An 18465-nucleotide genomic window follows, 5' to 3' on the forward strand; every position below is an offset into this window, starting at 1 on the left:
TTTTTACTCAAGATTCCAGCATTTGCAGTTTCTTGTGTCTCCGCCTAGTTACTCACAGGTGGAGATTCTCACATCACACTCTCCTGTTTCCAGTGATATCTTTATTACGCTGTTTTAATACAACTGGAAGAAAACAGAAGAATGTGGCTGCAAAAAAGTAGATGCATGGAGTCAAAAATCCACTAGTATTATGCAGCAAATTCAAGATGTATTTTTGGGGTAGGTCGTTCTGAGAGGTCACCAGGAGTCAACACTGACTTGATGCCACCTTACAATACAGGAGACTGGCTGAAATGAACTGCTATTAATGGAGGATGTATCATCTCTGGCATGAGCCTTACAGACCGTTTCTGTAAGATTATCCAATGTCACAGTAGATAATCAGCGTATTTGTCTGAGTTACAGGATACGAGTCACTTGCACACTGAAATAGAAAAATGCAGATACTTTTCCAGTGTCTAAAGCTGACGTGGCGAGTCTCCATTCTGTATCAATCTGCTGATTGCTTTCACTATTTGTAAACGTTATCCTTTTCTTGATTATTACACAAATTAGAAAGGTAGTAAGACATTTGTGAAATAATTTTTGAATCAAGCGACAGAAAATAAAGATAGACACAAAATGTTGGAATAACTAAGCGAGTCAGGCAGCATCTCTGGATAAAATGGACAGTTGACGTTTTGTATTGGAACCCTTTTTCAGACAGGACAGAAATTGTAAAATAATTGTAAAAATGTCTAGTAACATAAATTAATGCAGTGCTCTGAAAATAGGAAAGGCCAGCTGTTCCTCAAGTGATCGCACCTCATTGGCGATGATATTAAATATTGCACAGAGTCTGCATCAATACTCGATGATGCTACTTGGCATGCTTCAATTCAACTACAACAAAAAACAAAGAGACAAGCAACTATTTTTTTTCTTATATTGTTGCATTTTAGCCTGTGCTGAGCTTATGGTTGGTTTCAGGTTCTAACTGTTCTTAAGTATTTGCGAAACTTCCATGATCATTGAATGAATCATTGCTATGGAATGGAAGTCATTTGGCCACCAGTTTGGGAAGGCAGCAGCATTCCTCCCCAGAATGAGAATGGCAAACCTGCTGATTATTATCATCTATCTGAAGTCTGTCCATAAACGATTTATGTTGTACATGCAGTCCTATTAACATCACACCACCTTGATCTAAGTCGGCTTTGGGAGATGATTGTGTCCCAGTGTTTCTGATTAGTAGGCAACCCAAATGTCACATGAGAATGGGGCAAATATAGCATTCCATAGTCAACTTGTCAATCTGAAATGTCGACTGTCCATTCCCTCCACAGATACTGCCTGATCCACTGAGATATTCAAGCTCCTTGTGTTTTGCTCAGATTCCAGTGTTTGCAATTCCTTGTGTCTCTCGTCTACTTAATTGTAAAGTCTAGACTCACACAGAACCAATAGTCAGTCGGGAAAGATGCCAGCAGATACAGCATCCAAGGAGGCTTAAATTAAAATGGGTAGGATTAGGCTGCTAGATTCATGTGGATTAACTGTACACAACGCAACAAATAGAGTAGATCGCAGGCTTGAACTGGAGCAGAGCTACATTTTACTTTAAAAGCATGATTCTATTGCAGTAGCAATGAAAGCTCTCTGGTGGGTATTTGTTTAAGTGGTATTAAAAGGTGGCAGAGTAATCCAGGGCACACTTCGTATTTCAAGATATTAAAGGGGCAAGAATATCATAATGAGGAGGTTTATGTGTATGGTGATTGTATAATTAGGGAGATAGACAGTTTCTTGGTAAAGAGCAACACATGATGGGGGGCAGGAGAATCTGCCAGATGATGGCCTGGTGGGGGGTAGCCTTAGGTGGAAGTTGATTGAGTGTACAGTAGAGAGGCTTCTCGGAAATAAATGTTGACAGCATAATGTTATGCATCATTAGTGGAGTCAGGGTACTGCAGTTTGTTCTAGCTACCTTTTCTCGAAATGACATTAAGATCAATTTATAAACATTGCATACAAATGTTAATTTTAACATTAATCGTAATAGCCAGGAACAGACTATCAAAACAACAACAAGTAATGGTGTATGAAGGTTTACTAAATTATAGTGATGAATTATTGAGTAGTGGAGCAATAGTGGAGGATAGTGGATTAAAGTGATATGTACTGAGTACGTGGGAATGGTGATTTGTATGAAGACATGGGTATTAATGGGGCAATGGAAGCAATGGCGGCAGTAGTCAGTAATGGGGGGTATTAGTGGGGGTATGGAATTGAAATGATGGTATTTAGATTTGGGTGCTGGATTGCATTAATGGAAAGCTAGGTAATATGTATAGGTGGAGGTGTTAGCTTGAGTATGAATGTTGTATTGTTGTGATAGGGTTCTGGATACTGGCTATGAGTGGAAATGTTAATGTGGCATAAAGGATATTGAATATGATTGGGGGGTTTTGGATAGTGATGCTTAAGTAATAGGTAAAAAGTGTGAAATGAAAGCGGAATTATGCTAATGGAATTCTGGGCATGAATGGAAAATATTAAATTGGACCAGCGAGGGAAATAGGATTATAGTTATGGGACACAGAATATGTTAAGTATATTTGATTGGAGTGGTGAGATATTGGTTACAACTGCAGTATATCTTGGATGTTGATTGAACATGGAGTTTTTGATTCAGTGTGGGAGAATAGAATTGTCACATTGAATTTTTGGGTATGAGTGAGTACAATGTATTGCAAAGAGAGCGTGTTGGATGGTACTGACTGATGTTGGGAAACAGGAGAATGTTGATTGTAATGTTGGGTATGAGTTTGACAGTGGAATGGATGGGCTAGATGTGGAATGACATGGGACTGATTATATTCCAGGCAGCTCTTGGTCTATCAGGCATATGTTGGAATCATCAAGATTTTAGCCACTTTTTACTTTGAGATCATTTCTTGACTGGTTGCATGGACCAATTAAGCTGGATTCCGTCTCAAGTCTTTTCAGACCGTAATGAATGATCCGTGATCAACGTTGATTGAATCAGGTTCCACACAACGCCCTCGCCTTCGAGTCACTCTCCGGTTCCGGTGAAACTTGGCATAGCAGCGGAGACCTGGTGAACAGAGAAGAATTATAAAGGGATTCAGGCTTTGCAGCTTACTTGGACATGGTTTGATTATTAGCTTTAACTACAGCAACAAGATCCGTTCCCTTTCCTTATTTACCATGCTGAAACCTATAATTAACAGTTTACAGTAGATGTTTATACCTTACACAGCACCAAGAGGAGAATAGAATTTTAGTGAAGGACTGTGAGCATGAATGGGAGATGTTGAGCTGATTTCAGGGGCAGTATAGGATTGCATTCACGAGATACTGGGTTTCTTTCAAACTGCTAAGAAAATTCAGCATGTGACCAATGCCTCTTGCCAATGTCTGCAGATGCACCACAGAATGCGTCCTATCGAGATTCATCAGGTCTTGGTTTGGCAACTGTTCTCCCCAAGAATGCAAGAAATGTCAGTGTTGTGGCCACAGTCTAGTTCATCGTGCAAACCGCCTTGTCCCCCCCGTCCCCCCCTGCCCTCAAACCATGACTCCAATCTACACTTTACCTCAGGAAAGCAGCCAACATAATGAAGGACCGTTTAACCCCAATCATTCCCTCTTCTACCCTCTCCCATCAGGCAGAAGGTACAAAAGCTTGAAATCTGATACAAAAGCTTTTCCTCGCTGTTACCAGCCTATTGAATGGACTACTAAGTGTATTCCCAATATATCATGATGCGGCCCTTGCACTGTTTTTTAATTCTGCATATTCTTTATCAGCTGTAATACTTTGCACTCTATTTCCTTTCTCTTTCTACACTATGTGTTGTGCTCATTTATGGTTTTATTGTACTCAAGAATGATATGATTTGCCTGGATAGCAAACAAAACAAAGTTTATTACAATTATGTCAGCACGTGCCAATCATAAACCCACACTAATACCATTCCTGTCACTTCAATGATCACTGAATGGATTAATGAGGAGACAACACTCACAGGTCTGAAAAGGACAGAGCTAGAGTAACTCAGCAGATCTCTGGAGAACATGGATAGGTGACATTTTGGGTCAGGACTCTTCTTCAGACTAATTGTAGGGGGGGTGGGGGGGAGCTGGGAGAGAGGATAGGTAGGACAAAGTGTGGCAGATAATGGGTGGACAGAGGCAAGTTTTGTTTGAACGGTAGATGGTTGGAACAAAGGTCAGAGATTAAAAGAGAAGATGTAAGACAGACTGACTGAGGAGTTGCAAATTGTGAAGCCAGAAGTAGGAATGTAGGAAGGAGGGGAGGGAAGAAATAGGTGCAAGTCCAGATGAGGTACAGTGGAGGGGAAGGCGAGAACGGGGCGGGTGGGGGCTGTTAAAAGATGACCTAAAATTGGAGCATTCTGTGTTCATATCATTGGGTTGTAGACTACCCAACATATGAGAGTCTTGGTCTAATATCCATTATTTAAAGTCTAAACCATAGGTAGCACCCACCTTCTGCACACATGCAGTCATCATAGCACTTGTTATTGAGGCCGCGGTTATGGGCTTTACAGATGTGCTGTCGGAGATCACAGCACCAACCTGTGGAAAAGGGTACAAACGAATTACTTCACTTACGGGTTTACAAGGGAGATTGTGCCGCAAATTATCACAATTGCTGAAAAGGTGGCAGACAGAAAGACAGACTCCACCCATAATGAAAAACACTGCAACAATAGGAAAGCAATAATTACAAGCTGAAAAATTGAAAACTAAACAGAAAGATGCTGGAAATACTAAATAATCAGGATGTACCTGTGAAGAGAGAAATTGGTGATGTATTAAATTAATATTATCATAATTTCTCCACTTACAGGAACTGATTAAGTAGTTGCAGTATTTTCTGTTTCTAATAATGCAAAGATATATGTCAGATATAAAATACATAGTTATAGTAGAAGTTTTCTCCAATTAACTATCGGGAAGGTCAAATCCTTTCAGTCCCTGCTGCTATTCATTTCTTTCTTACCTTCTTTTCTTATGCTTCTGTTTGGGCAATGTCTAAGATTGAACCGGGTTGTTTGCAGCCTTTATCTGTCCCATTGAACACCCAACTGAGCATATGATCCTATATCATCTCTGTTCTTAAAATAGTCTATCTTAGTAACATTATTCTCTGCCCCTTACTTGCCTCACTTGCTCCTGAAAGCATGCTCTATGCTTTTTATCTCTACACTAACTTACAGCAATGTTTTTTTGGCCATGTTTCCCACTCTTGCTCCATTATCATCAGCCTATCCAAATCGCATCTGCCTGCATCCTATTTTGCACCATTTCACATTAATGATTACATGGAACATATAACAGTACAGAACAGGCCCTCTGGCCCACAATATCTGTGTAGAACATGATGCATGTGTATACTATAGGCTTACGGTTCCAAATGCTTCCTCATTTTCAGTTCCCTCAGTTCCCCCATTACTTTGTTCCTTCCCATCTTTGCAACCTCAGAGTAATGAAATTCTTACTTTCAACAGTAAACACAATAAACACAATACTCATGAGTAATAGATAATGGACAAAAAATCAATAAATGAATAACCCCTAAAAAGTCCAAAATTCAGTCTGAACAAAGGTCCTGACCCAAAGGTCACCTATCCATGTTCTCCAGAGATGTAGCCTGACCCACTGAGTTACTCCAGCACTTTGTGCCTTTTTTATGTACAGTGGTTTATGCTAGTTATTACATTTATCACTTTAATAACCATAATATTAGTACAAAAAGAACATCTATAGTGCAGCCAAGATCAGTGAAGATAATATCCATCTACCTCTTGATGGACAGACCACTTTAGACTGTGGGAGGATCTCTTCTGCCTCAGAGAACAGAAAACGAAGAAAGGTTGACAAGATTTCCTTGATTGCTTCCCAGCAATCCAACTATCTCCATAAATCATTTGATATCAGGAATGACATAAATGATCACAAGACAGGCATGTGACGTGCGCCTTATAACTGTTTCAGTCAGTGCCTCCAGTGATTATACAGCAGCTGTGTAGAGATGGCAGCAGAACAGAGAATGTGCATAAGGCACAGCACCACAGGACACGATCCAGAGTGCCTTTGTTCCGTGCATGAGTTGGTAACTCCAAAGTGCCAATGTTTTGCTGCCTGCAGCATTCACAGTTAATCCCCCCCATTCTCCAAAATCATTAGATTATTGTGTTCAGCAATTAATCTTAATGAATCTCCCACTGGATTTCTCAGTCTCTGTTTAATTAACTGCACAGAGTCTGAAAAGCTAGGCATGTCGGGGATGTTCAGAGAAAGGTCTGCAACAAATATAACTGGGTCGAATGAAGTAAAAGTAAGCAATTAGATTAACCATTTCAGGGTTTATGTTGACGTGTACCAGGGTACCTACTATGAGGTTTAACCAAATAAGCTTTCAGCCAATTACATTTAAACATAAGAAACTTCTATTTATGTAGTACTTGTGGGATAATCTAAAATTGCATTCAGCTGGTGAAGGACTTATGTTGTGTGCTCACTGTGGTTCCATGGGAAATTACGACAGCCAATTTTTGTACAACATGGCCCCAAGATCATCACAGTGGTAGACTCTGCCTACTACCTTCACAGGTGCTGAGCTATAGGGAGCACTGCCTCAAAAAGGCAGCTGATATCAACAAAGACCCCACACCATCCTGGCTCTCATTTCACTCCTTTCATCGGGAAGAAGCACAGAAGCCTGAAAGCTGTGACCACCAGGTTCAGGAATAGCTTCTTCCTAGCAACCAACAGGCTCTTGAACACAACACTAATCTGAAGAAGGGTTTCGGCCCGAAACGTCACCTATTTCCTTCGCTCCATAGATGCTGCTGCACCCGCTGAGTTTCTCCAGCATTTTTGTGTACCTTCGATTTTCCAGCATCTGCAGTTCCTTCTTGAACACGAACCACAACTATTGACTTATATGGACTATGTCTTTGGCTGCACGACAGACTTTGTTTTATCTTGAACTAATTTTAAGGTTAATAATTTATTATATTTTTTATTGTATTTATCTGTGTGCATTGACTGAGTTTATGGGCCGATTGAGCTACTGCATGTAAGAATGTAATTGTTCCCATGTCAGTACATATGACAATTAAACATTCTTGAATCTTGAATATTTGACCAGAATGCTGGAGAGAATTGCTGTCGTTCAAACAGAGTTGTTTGATTTTTACTTGCATCTATAATGGTCTTCAGCTTAACAGCATTTTTAAAGAGGAGCACCTCTGACATTCTAGACTCTCACTCAGCCAAACCAGAACATAAGACAAGATGCTACTAATAACCAAGGTGCTGTCACTCACAGTGTATTGTTTGTGTCTCTTTTACTTTCCTCTCACTCTGACACCACAGCAAGACGCAGAACTGGTGACAGCATCAGGACACATTCGCAACTCATTACCTTTCAATTAAACTGCCACAATGGCCATGGTACCAAAGAGGAGACTACAGCTGAACCGTAATGTTGACAGTCACACACATCTCAAACCTTAGCAACGGCATTTCAATCCATTTCCCAACAGCAATGTCATGAGCCGACTGCTTGTCTTTGCAATTAATGGTCATTTAAGGTCACAGTTAGAAGACGACTGGTTTCTGATTGTAACAGTGAATGCCTCAGACATTATTTTAAAGGAACAAAAGGTTAAAGCCTCAGGCTGGGTAGGAATTGTGCAGGTACCAGGCAGACAGTCAAGGTGATGATCACACGGCTCTACTTCAGCCACAGACGTAAGGTTCCCATTACTCAGATTCTTGCTGCGACGCTTATCTGCAAGGAAAAGAAAAAACAAGCGTTCAAGAGGAAATACATGCCAGTAGTGTGACTGCTCAGATTCACCAAGCCATGGGCAAATTGGTTAAATATTAAGGACAGATTGTACCGACAGGCTTGCATACCCTCAAGTATTGATGATTAACTGAGATATTAATGATAATTAGAGGATTTGTCAGAGCAGGAACCATTTTCCCAGGGTAGGGGGAGTCAAGGGCATAGATTTAAAGTGAGAGAGGAAAGATTTAACAGGAACCTGAAATACTATGTTGGTGGGTGTATGGAACGAGCCGCCAGAGGAAGCAGTTGAGGCAGGTTGTACAATAACAACATTTAAAAGACACTTGGGCAGGTCGGTGGATGCAAAAGGTTTAGAGGAATTTTAGCCGAACACGGACCGACTTAAATGGGGCATCTTGGTCGGCATGGACGAGTTGGGCCAAAGGGACTGCATTTCTATAATGAATAAGATCAGATGAAAATAAATTATTTCCTCTGGTTGAGAAATTCAAATCAAGAGGAAATAACATTAAAATAATAAAGGGGTGGTGTTAAGAAAAAATATTTCCACACAATGTAGATATAAAGTGCACTCTCCCGTTCCAAAGTAATTAAATTTCTGAGTGAGGCTCACTCCAATCATACACGCTCACTTCCCCATGCCCCCAACTCCCTATATTCACATTGCCAACATCCTTTTGTGCCTCCATCTGTTACCTTTCTTTTTTGCTGAAGGCCACATATCTGGCTTCATGTCTTCATAATCTGTCCAGTCAAAGAGCGTCATGTCGAGTGTGGGGTTTACCTCAGCGACTGTTCTTACTCCAGCCTACATGAGCTCAGGGCAATGATGAGAGGGTCAGAGATGAGGGCAGGGGAAGCAGAGAAATGAATGGCCAATGGAGTCGGGGGGTCATTAAAGGAGAATTAATTGTTTGAGAAGTAAAATAAAGAATATTAAAAAGGATGTAGAGGTCATGGCAATGAGTGGTAATGAAATGAAACAGCAAAGAAAGTCACGGCTATTAGATTGGAAGAATTTATATTTTACGAATAGAGATGACTGGGAAACAGCAACAATTTAGGAATATTCAGAGATAAATCACTAGGTGATTTATCAATCTCAACCTGGTGAAAATTTTAATTCGGGCACCGAGGGGAAAAAATGCAGACACAAGAGACAGCACATGCTAGAATCATGAACAAAAAACAGTGTTGGAGGAATTCAGTGGGTCAGGCAGCATATGCGGAGGGAATAGAGAAATCTGAAGAAGGGTCCTGACCCAAAATGTTATATGTCCATTTCCTCCACAGATGCTGCCCGACCCACTAAGTTCCTCTCACACTTTGCTTTTTGCACTGAGATAGATATTATGCACTGACATAGATGCAAATGTTACCATCGCAGTTTGGGAAGTTTTACCAAATGCCTTCTGAACCCTAACCAACCTGCACCTGATGAACACAACCTAGGACATCCTTTCTGACTAAAATTTAAGAACCAAAGCTAAACTATCAGTAAAATCGGAACATTCATCTCTGCAGTAATGGCAGCCTTCATCTCTCCTGTCCTGTGCCACTACTAAAGTATTTTTCAGCACTTTTGTTGCCGCTTTACATGGCGTGGTTCTTTTTAACCTTTATAAGTTCCACTCTGTAAAATTAAACTCCCTACATTTTATCTAGCACTGCCTGCATATAGAAATTTCAGCCAATACTATTCCCTCAGTGTATTGATTTAAAAATCCTTGCCATTATCTAAATCTCTCTACACTTTGGGCCAAAGTTGATTTGTTCCCCAAAGAGGTTTTCTATAACAAAGACATCACATGAGTATGTATTTACCACAATTGTGATGGCAATCTATGAACAACAATGAAATAGTTGGAAAAGAAACCAGTTGTTGAGCCAAACTTTAAATATTCAATTTCCTTTTTGTTCTTAATTTGTGATTGGAAGATTCAGATGCATTTTCCTGGAGATAATCAAGCCTCCAAGTACCACTGCTGCTCTGTGACATGTCAGTGATGTTACGCGATGGACTTCACAAACTCCTGAGGGAGGGCTGATCATGATGTAACAACATGAATCACTTATCACAGCATGATTTAATAGAATTACAATGAGAACCTCCCTTGATAAAGACATTTCTTCTTCTTTAAACTCTGTTGAAATAAGATTACACTCAACTCCCATCCCAAGTCCCCCATTTCCCTTTTATCTTCACCCTTTACCCTCCTCTTTGTCCTCCAGAACCCTCCCTCTGTTTTACATTTCACTCCTCTTCTCTCCTTATCTGACACTCTTCATCTCCTTTTCACCTCCAGCTTTTGTTACTTACTCCGGGAATCTGCCAATCATCCCTCTCAGCTGCATCAACCGATCACTTGTCAGGCTTTATCCCGCCCCATCCCTCTTTTTTTTAAGCTTTCTTTACCCTATTCTGTCAGTCTGAAGGGGTCCCAACCTGAAATGTCCATTCCTCCACCGATGCTACCTAACTCACTGAGTCCCTCCAGCACTTTATGCTATTTGCTGTTGCTGGTGATGGGAGGGTGACCAGGTACAATTGGTTTACCTGTTCTCTGGTTTGCTGTCTGGTCTTTACTGCCGGAACTTCCTCTGTTGTAATGGTGGTCAGCAAAGTGCTGGTCACCACACCGCTGGACATCGTCAGGGGCCTTGTGGAAAGCTCATCCTTCACCTTGCCTTGTGTCATACCCTTTATGGATGAGATTAACGCAGCTTCTGATACTTTCACTGCCAAGAGAGGATCAAAAAGTGACAGATTAATCAGCAGATGCTTAAAAAAAAACAAATCAATAAGATGACAAAGGTCGGTTGGCAGGAAGAAACAGAGTAAAGAACACCTGTTGTGTGGTAGACTGCCAAGAACTTGCTGTGCAGCAGCAATGTTACTGTACTAGAAGGCAATGGGTGACAGAGTAAGAGAGACACCTTGGTGTGACTGGATTGCATAATCATCTATTTATTTTGTAGCCTCTAGTTTGTGTCACTTGATAGGTTGTTATGCTCCCTGTCACAATTGCTCACTCTCACTGCTGTGAAAAGTAAAGAAATAATCATCTCAATCAATTAATATACCATAGATAATCCTCATTTAGCATTTACAATGTAACAACTGGTTTAAGATTGAAAACATGAGCCAGGATGAAAGAAAAAGGCCAAATGGCGTCAGGCTCATATCTCCTCTCTCCCCCCCCCCCCCCCCCCCCCCCCCCCCCCCCCCAGTCATGTCCCCATCTCATATTTCCAGCTACCTCCCCCCTTCTGCGAACAGTTTGAAGAAGGATCCTGACCGGAAACGTTGCCTGTCCATTCCCTCCTCAGATGTTGTCTGACCTGCTGAGTTACTCCGGCACTTTTGTGTTTTGAACATAAGTTAATTCTCAGCTCTTCTTCCTCTGCTGCTTTTACTAAGTGCTGTGATCGACAGGGAGTAGTTTGCTCTCAGCTTGATCATTTCCAAACTAATGCCCTGTACATTATTGATCTACCACATGAATATGTCCTTAATAACATTCTTCATCCCATTTTGCACTGCCCTGAATGGTGTTAAACATCTCTGGTATTGTTGGAGCTGCACACATCCAGGGAAATGGGGAACATTCCCCAAGAAAGCCAAAATGCTTAGTGTATCTGGCTGTAAGTAACTTGCTGCATGATGTCCAATATCTGATCTTCTCTTGTACTTTATTTATGTGTCTGGACTATTATGTGTCTTGAGTTTCAGGTTGTTGATGATGGGGTACTCAGTGATGGTAAAGTGTTTAAAAAGGTAGGTGGAAATGTTGAAATGGGGAACTAAATGTAGATGCAGCACGACGCCTCAAACAACAATGAGGAAATTAACATGTGCTTTTACTAATGTAGGCTGGTAGACGAATGTTGAACTGAATCCCCAGGGAACTCTACTGACTACACAAGACTCCATGCAGCTATATAGCTGGTACATAGACCCCATTAAAATGTACTGGTGTACTGGTCTTTATTTAACATTACACTGCCTGTTATTTGATATATTTTTAATGAGGTTATACTGACAAATTCAGTGATTTTGCAAGAGACTTCATTGGCCATTTCAGATTAATTTTGGAGGTTCTATTTAATCAAGTCACAGAAGGGCACAAAACATACACAGCGTTGATCATAAAAAACATGTTCTCACCAAAACACCGTGAGATCAAAGAGAATGTGAGCTGATAAAAGTTGTAAATCAGGATGATTGTTGGTATTTTCAATATATCTTGGAAGCAATTACAGAGCCGTTGTTTGCTTCAATCAGTAATTCTGCTGTAGAGAATTTGGAGGCAATCTTCTTTGCTAATAAATGATCAGCATGGAGTGAAGAGAATGCTAGTTACAAATAAATTAAATGCAGTTTGTCAAAAGAAAATTGGCTTTCCTTGATCGCGACCGTGATCAGGGACTTCCAGCTCTGTATGTTGGAGAAAACGACGCCAAAAGTACAATGCTGATCTGTATAACAGTCAGGTAGACGCAGGTGTGGTCACAGACAGCTATCCCCATTGACTCAGCTAACATTTCTTTAAGCCTCTTGCCTTAAGCTGCACCAAATTAGGCTCAATAGCAGGGAGTCAGTGCACTTGGTTTTACATTCTCACCATAGGGGTCGACCTATCCAATCACCCAAGCAGCTGAAATACAAAAAGCGTTGTCAGAGAGATCCGAGCTGCCTCTTAATATCAAATTATTATTTCACACAATGAACAAAGAGGTGAGGTTTTGGACAAACCACAGCAAGAATATTCTTGTTCATATTAATTTGCGTTTTTCTCCTGTCTGTTTTTTTCTCTTTTTTTTATCTTGCATGTAGCAGCCAATGACTGTAGTACACTAGTCCAGCAATTGATTACATTACTTTTGGTTTCAAATGCACATTTATTCAGACATGTCATATCCAAAAATAGGAATGGAAGCGATGCAAATAGAATGCAGAGTCCCTGAACAAGGTTTGAACCAGAGCAGACAGCGTGCAGATGGAATGTAGCAAACACCCCCAAGCAAGGCTGGGGGTAGAACAGATATGGTATAGCTCGTCCTGTCTAGCAGAATTATGACCAAAACTGCAATTTGATTCAAGAGCAATAACCTCAATTAACCGTATGCATGCCCTGAAGGAAATGTAAGTGAATGCCCGAGAAAAGCAAGGAGAGGAACACATAAGAGAGAGAGAGAAAATGAGAGTAAGAGACCGAGGAAGAAGAAGTGGAGAAAATCTAAATAAAAAGAAGGGACAATGAATAATGTGGAAAGCACAGAAAGGAAGAGGAGAAAAGTGGCAGCAGAGGTAGAGAGAGGCAAAGATTGCTTCAAAGCTTATGCAAAAAAATAGTTATTGGGAAAAGGAGGGGGGTGTGAAAGGAAACAGAAGGCAGGATGAGATACTGAAATAAACATATGAAAACAGGAAAACATGAAAGCAGATAGACCACAGGTGTATATAATGCTTTTTGTTTGAAATATGTTCAAAAGAGTACAAAATAAGGATACTTGAACAAAGACCAAATTAGGACAAATTAATCACATACATGAATTTCAAAGTAGATTTTAAAGTAAATGAAAGAAATCACTAGGTGATTTATCAATCTCAACCTGGTGAAAATTTTAATTCGGGCACCGAGGGGAAAAAATGCAGACACAAGAGACAGCACATGCTAGAATCATGAACAAAAAACAGAGTGTTGGAGGAATTCAGTGGGTCAGGCAGCATATGCGGTGGGAATAGAGAAATCTGAAGAAGGGTCCTGACCCAAAATGTTATATGTCCATTTCCTCCACAGATGCTTCCTGACCCACTAAGTTCCTCTCACACTTTGCTTTTTGCACTGAGATAGATATGAAGGTCTGACATAGATGCAAATGTCACCATCGCAGTTTGGGAAGTTTAGACCGACAAAAAAAAAATGCTGGAAATAATAATCAGACTTTCTACTGATTTGTATGTAAAAGTAATGCCAATTATTTCAACATTATGTCTCCCTTTACCAAATGTTTTCGAACACCTCAACCATCCTGCACCCGATGAACACAACCTAGGACATCCTTTCTGACTAAAATTTAAGCACCAAAGCTAAACTATCAGTAAAATCTTAACTTTCATCTCTGCAGTAATGGCAACCTTCATCTCTCCTGTCCTGTGCCACTACTAAAGTATTTTTCTGCACTTTTGGTGAAATGGTGAAGAGAAATTAAGAGAGACAATTCTACAATATCTTGGTGGTCGAAGGTAAAGGCACTAAATGTGGAATGGGGGAGTGGGGGGTGGAGATGTGTACACGATATGAAAGAGACTGCAGTTTGAACCGTTAAGTTTCAGGAGAGTTATTAAACTGGAAAATATTTCGGAGACAGGAAGGAGTAGGGCTTCAAATGTATTTAAAACTGGCAAAGCAGAGGTGATGGATGAGCAGAACTTACCATGGGGTAGAATATGGGCTGCAGAATTCCGGATGACCACAGTATATGCAGGGTAGGAGATGAACAGAATGAGACACAAGATGATGGGACAATTGTAAAAACAGTCATTCAGTCTGGAACTTTCTGGGATTGATATTCTTGGGTTTTTTCAAATTAATAATGTTGATGAAAAAACACTTACACTATCAACACTATAATTGGATTTACATAAGTTATACATTATTTTTAATTTTAACATGCGATGTTATAACAACTAATTTTCGCTGGGCATTTCTAATCCTAGAGAATCTTTCCAGCTCATGGAATATATTTAAAATAAAAATGTATTCATCAGAACACAAGGGTGACACAGTGATGCAGCTAATAGAGCAGCTGCTTCATAGTGCCAGAGATGCTGGTTCGACCTGATCTGTGTGGAGTTTGTACAATCTCCCTGTGACAATGTGGGTTTCCTCAGGGTGCTCGGGTTCCCTCCCATGTCCCAAAGATGTGCAAGTCTGTAGGTTAATTGGCCTCTGTAAACCTCCCCTAGTGTGCAGGGAGTGGATGGGAAAGTGGGATAACATGGAACTAGTGTGAACAGGTGATCGATGGTCGAAGTGGACTCGGTGGGCCTAAGGGCCTGTTTCCATGTTGTATCTTTCAATCAGTCAATCAATCAAACCATTCCATGGTCCCTCTTACCTTTATTCTGTCGGGCTCGCTCTCTTCGATTGTGTTTCTTGTGATCTCTGTGGTGTTTTTTCCCTTTATTTGCAGATTCCACTGTGCGGTAATTTTCTAGTTCTTGAGGATAAAACTGGCCACTCTGATCTATAGCTCCCTCCTCCAGTATGGCTGCTCTCTCCAGACTGTCTGTCTCCACACGTACTGGTGTCAGACTCTCCAATCCCACACCATCTCCATCTGGCCTGTCTCCATCCATCACTCTGGTCACCATTGTGTTGGCTTTTTCCTTCCTCTGGGTACCATGTTTGCGCCCTGGTCTGGGCAGGTCTGGCCAGGAGTCATGTTTCTTCAGATTGTTGCTGCTGTCAGATGGTTGCTGTATGCTCTTCTTATCTCTGTTGTCAGCTTCCAGAGCACAAACCTGACTCAGAGCATCAAACGCCAGGATGAAGAGGAAAGGAGGCATGAGGTACCACCGTGCCATTTCCTTTTTATGATTGAACTGAAGAAAAAAAACACACGAGGTGAACCAATGATATTGATTTCAACTGCTGATCAGGTGGTTAGATATAGATTTAGGTTTATTATTGTCAAGGTACAGTGAAAAGCTTTGTTTTGCATACTATCCAATCATATCAGATAATATGCATAAATACAATCGTCAAACTCAAGTACAATCGATAGAGCTAAGGGGAAGATACAGAGTGCAGTATATGGTTCTCAGCATTGTAGCGCACCAGTTCCATAGACCTATCTCCACAATGCGGTAGAAGTGAACCCTAGCTTATTAAAGGACCATTCAGAACCCTGATAACAGAGGGGAAGAAGCTGTTCCTAATCTGTTGGAGCATGCTTTCAAGCTCCTGTACCTTCTGCCAGATGGAAGCAGGGAGAAGAAGGAATGACCGGGTTGGGACAAGTCTTTGATTATGTTGGCTGCTCTTCAAAGGCAGTGTGAAGGGTAGATGGAGTCGACAGTGGGGAGTCTAGTCTGTATGATGGACTGGGCTACATCCACTGCTCTGTAATTTCTTATGCTCTTGGGGAGAACTGTTCCCAAACGCAACTGGACAGTTTGCTTTCTAAACCCCCCTCACCTGTATCCATCTATCACTTGCCAGGATTTGTCCCGACCCACCTCTCTTCCAAAATGTCACCTATCCATGTTCCCCAGAAATAATTCGCTGAGTTACTTCTGTTCCTTGTGTCTTTTTTTTTGTCAATCAGTCACTGCAAATCCTCGTGTCTACAGTATACTTTCTATGGTGCATGGTTTGCACACCATTTAGGCACAGATTAATCATGCTTACCACTTTTCAGCTTCAGAGTGTGTAAAGACAGTGCAAACATCTCCAATAGCTTAGATGCTAAAGACTCTGTATTATACTCAGCTGCTGGTAGGGGGTTGGAATTCAAATGCTTGTTAGTTCCAGCTGATATAATTAGATTGATTATGGGAGCAGTTCAATTTATCTTCATGTCCCTAGGTAACAAAGTGGGGGGAAATTTAACTCTGGTCTAATGCAATAATACCCACTGGACCCATTCCCCTGTAACAGATGGTGCCTTCAAGGGAAAAAAGGAGACAAACTGACCAACTAAATCCAGAGCTCAGCTCTTACAATGCGCACATCAAAGGGCATCCCCCATCGCAACATAATTGGAGTGATTTCCTCCCAAAATAATTATCAACCATTAGGTTTATTATTGTCATATGCGTTGAGGTACGGTGAAAAGCTCTGTTTAGAATGCTTTCCATTATACATTTATACATAAATACAATAAAGCCAAAATCAAGTGCAGTGGCTAGAGTGAAGGGAGTATAGCGAGTGCAGAATATCCTGTAGTTCTCAGCATTGTAGCACAAGTTCCAGATACAATGTCCAATGTCCGCAATGAGTAGAGGAGAATCAGACGTGCATTTCTACATACCATATGGGATCATACAAAGAAAGTTTCACTCTTGTTTACAAATATTTCTACACCGAGATTTAGGGAGAGAGAACTCATTGACATCTTGTCCTGGATAACATTGAGTGCTTCCAACCAGATGCACAAGTAGCTGCTGTGCATTAGACGAGGGTAGGGTTTATGTCGGTAGTGATCCTACTATGGGACATATGGCACTGAGCTAATGCATGTATGGATGGAACTGTGGAACTGTGGAAGGGGGTGGGGGGAATGTAGAGGAAAAGATCAATGTGATTGATGAACCACAAGATTAGGCTTTACAAACCATGACACACAATCACAATACAACACCACACGATCGTTTTGAAATCAAAATAAAGCAGTAGCTATTAAAATTGCCGAGAAAAATAGTAGTCGGAAAGGAGAGCCATTTTCTGAAATGTATTTGTACTTAACATCTCAATTTTGTAACTGGTATTCCACCAGGGTCAATATTAATTATCAGCTGCTCTCGGGGGAATCTCCCTCACCTCCCATCTGCTCCAGGACCAAACATCACTTCCAGCTTCAGGATTATGTTTACAGCATCTTCTATTGTACCCCACACAACAACCCGCTGTCTGAAAATTCTAGCTCTCCATCTTCATCTCCACCATCGGCGACTGAGCTTCTTTCTGCCTTAAACTAGCCCACAAACAATCATGAATGGGCTCGGTGTCAGATTCACAAAGCTTTCTCTTTCCTACCCCAATCAATCTGCAGAAGGGTCCCGACCTGAACCGTTGTTTATCCACTCCCTCCACAGATGCTGCCTTGCCCGCTGAGTTCCTCCAACACTTTGTGCTATTTTAGCTCAAGCTGCACAAAGCGGCGTTTCCAATTACGCTGCCCTTGGTATCTCTCCCGCGTCTGGACAAATGTTCAAAGCTTTGCCGGAGTCCTGTCGTCTGGCGCACGTACAATACCAATATCAAGGGTTCATGCAACGTACGAACTTCTGCCCCCACACAACTCCTCGCACTTAAGAGAACCATTCTCGATGCAAACAAACTACCGGCGATCAAATGCATCCATTTAACAAGGTAGTTTTCATGTTCAATGCTTGCCATCCAAACACACCTTTGACTCATTTTTTTTAGTTTGGAAGGAAACAATTTATACATAAATCCACCACCTTCGTGATTGGTTACATACACTGACAGGTGTATACTCACTGATAGACATACTCTGATAGACAGAGGAACACACACACACACACACACGTTGCTTTTGTGTAGCCTTTACAAAACATTCTGAAAATCGTCAAATACCCATTGACAGTTGAGTTGCAGGTGCCACAATCTTCGATCCGTATAACATAAATACGCGTCGTTCGGGACTAGATATACCAGTCGTTGGCCGAAACATTTGCCTACCTGCCTATTACCCGGAAACGGGACGCGGAGAGCGGCCGCTCCGGCAACCCGATAGAAGCGAAGATCCAGTATCTCAGAGGCTGGGAGAGGAATGAAGTTGCGCGCTCCGCGGGCGCGCTCCCGACGATGATGTCAGCGATAGACAGGGGCGGGCACAAACTGAAGGAAGGAAGA

The 18465-nt window shown here is 41.3% G+C and overlaps 1 protein-coding gene across 1 annotated transcript; it reads right to left on the reverse strand.

Annotated features, from left to right (window-relative positions):
- Positions 1 to 911: 911 nt before the first annotated feature.
- draxin (dorsal inhibitory axon guidance protein) lies at positions 912 to 18397 on the reverse strand. The gene is made up of 7 exons (XM_033048253.1): positions 18292 to 18397; positions 14981 to 15467; positions 10413 to 10594; positions 8552 to 8663; positions 7742 to 7831; positions 4516 to 4605; positions 912 to 3097 (listed from the first exon to the last, which is right to left on the reverse strand). The coding sequence occupies exons 2-7, from the start codon at positions 15447 to 15449 to the stop codon at positions 2985 to 2987; spliced, it is 1056 nt and encodes a 351-aa protein (XP_032904144.1). The 5' UTR covers positions 15450 to 15467; positions 18292 to 18397; the 3' UTR covers positions 912 to 2984.
- Positions 18398 to 18465: the final 68 nt, after the last annotated feature.

Source organism: Amblyraja radiata, chromosome 31, assembly GCF_010909765.2.
Source record: "Amblyraja radiata isolate CabotCenter1 chromosome 31, sAmbRad1.1.pri, whole genome shotgun sequence".
Taxonomy (NCBI): Eukaryota; Metazoa; Chordata; class Chondrichthyes; order Rajiformes; family Rajidae; genus Amblyraja; species Amblyraja radiata.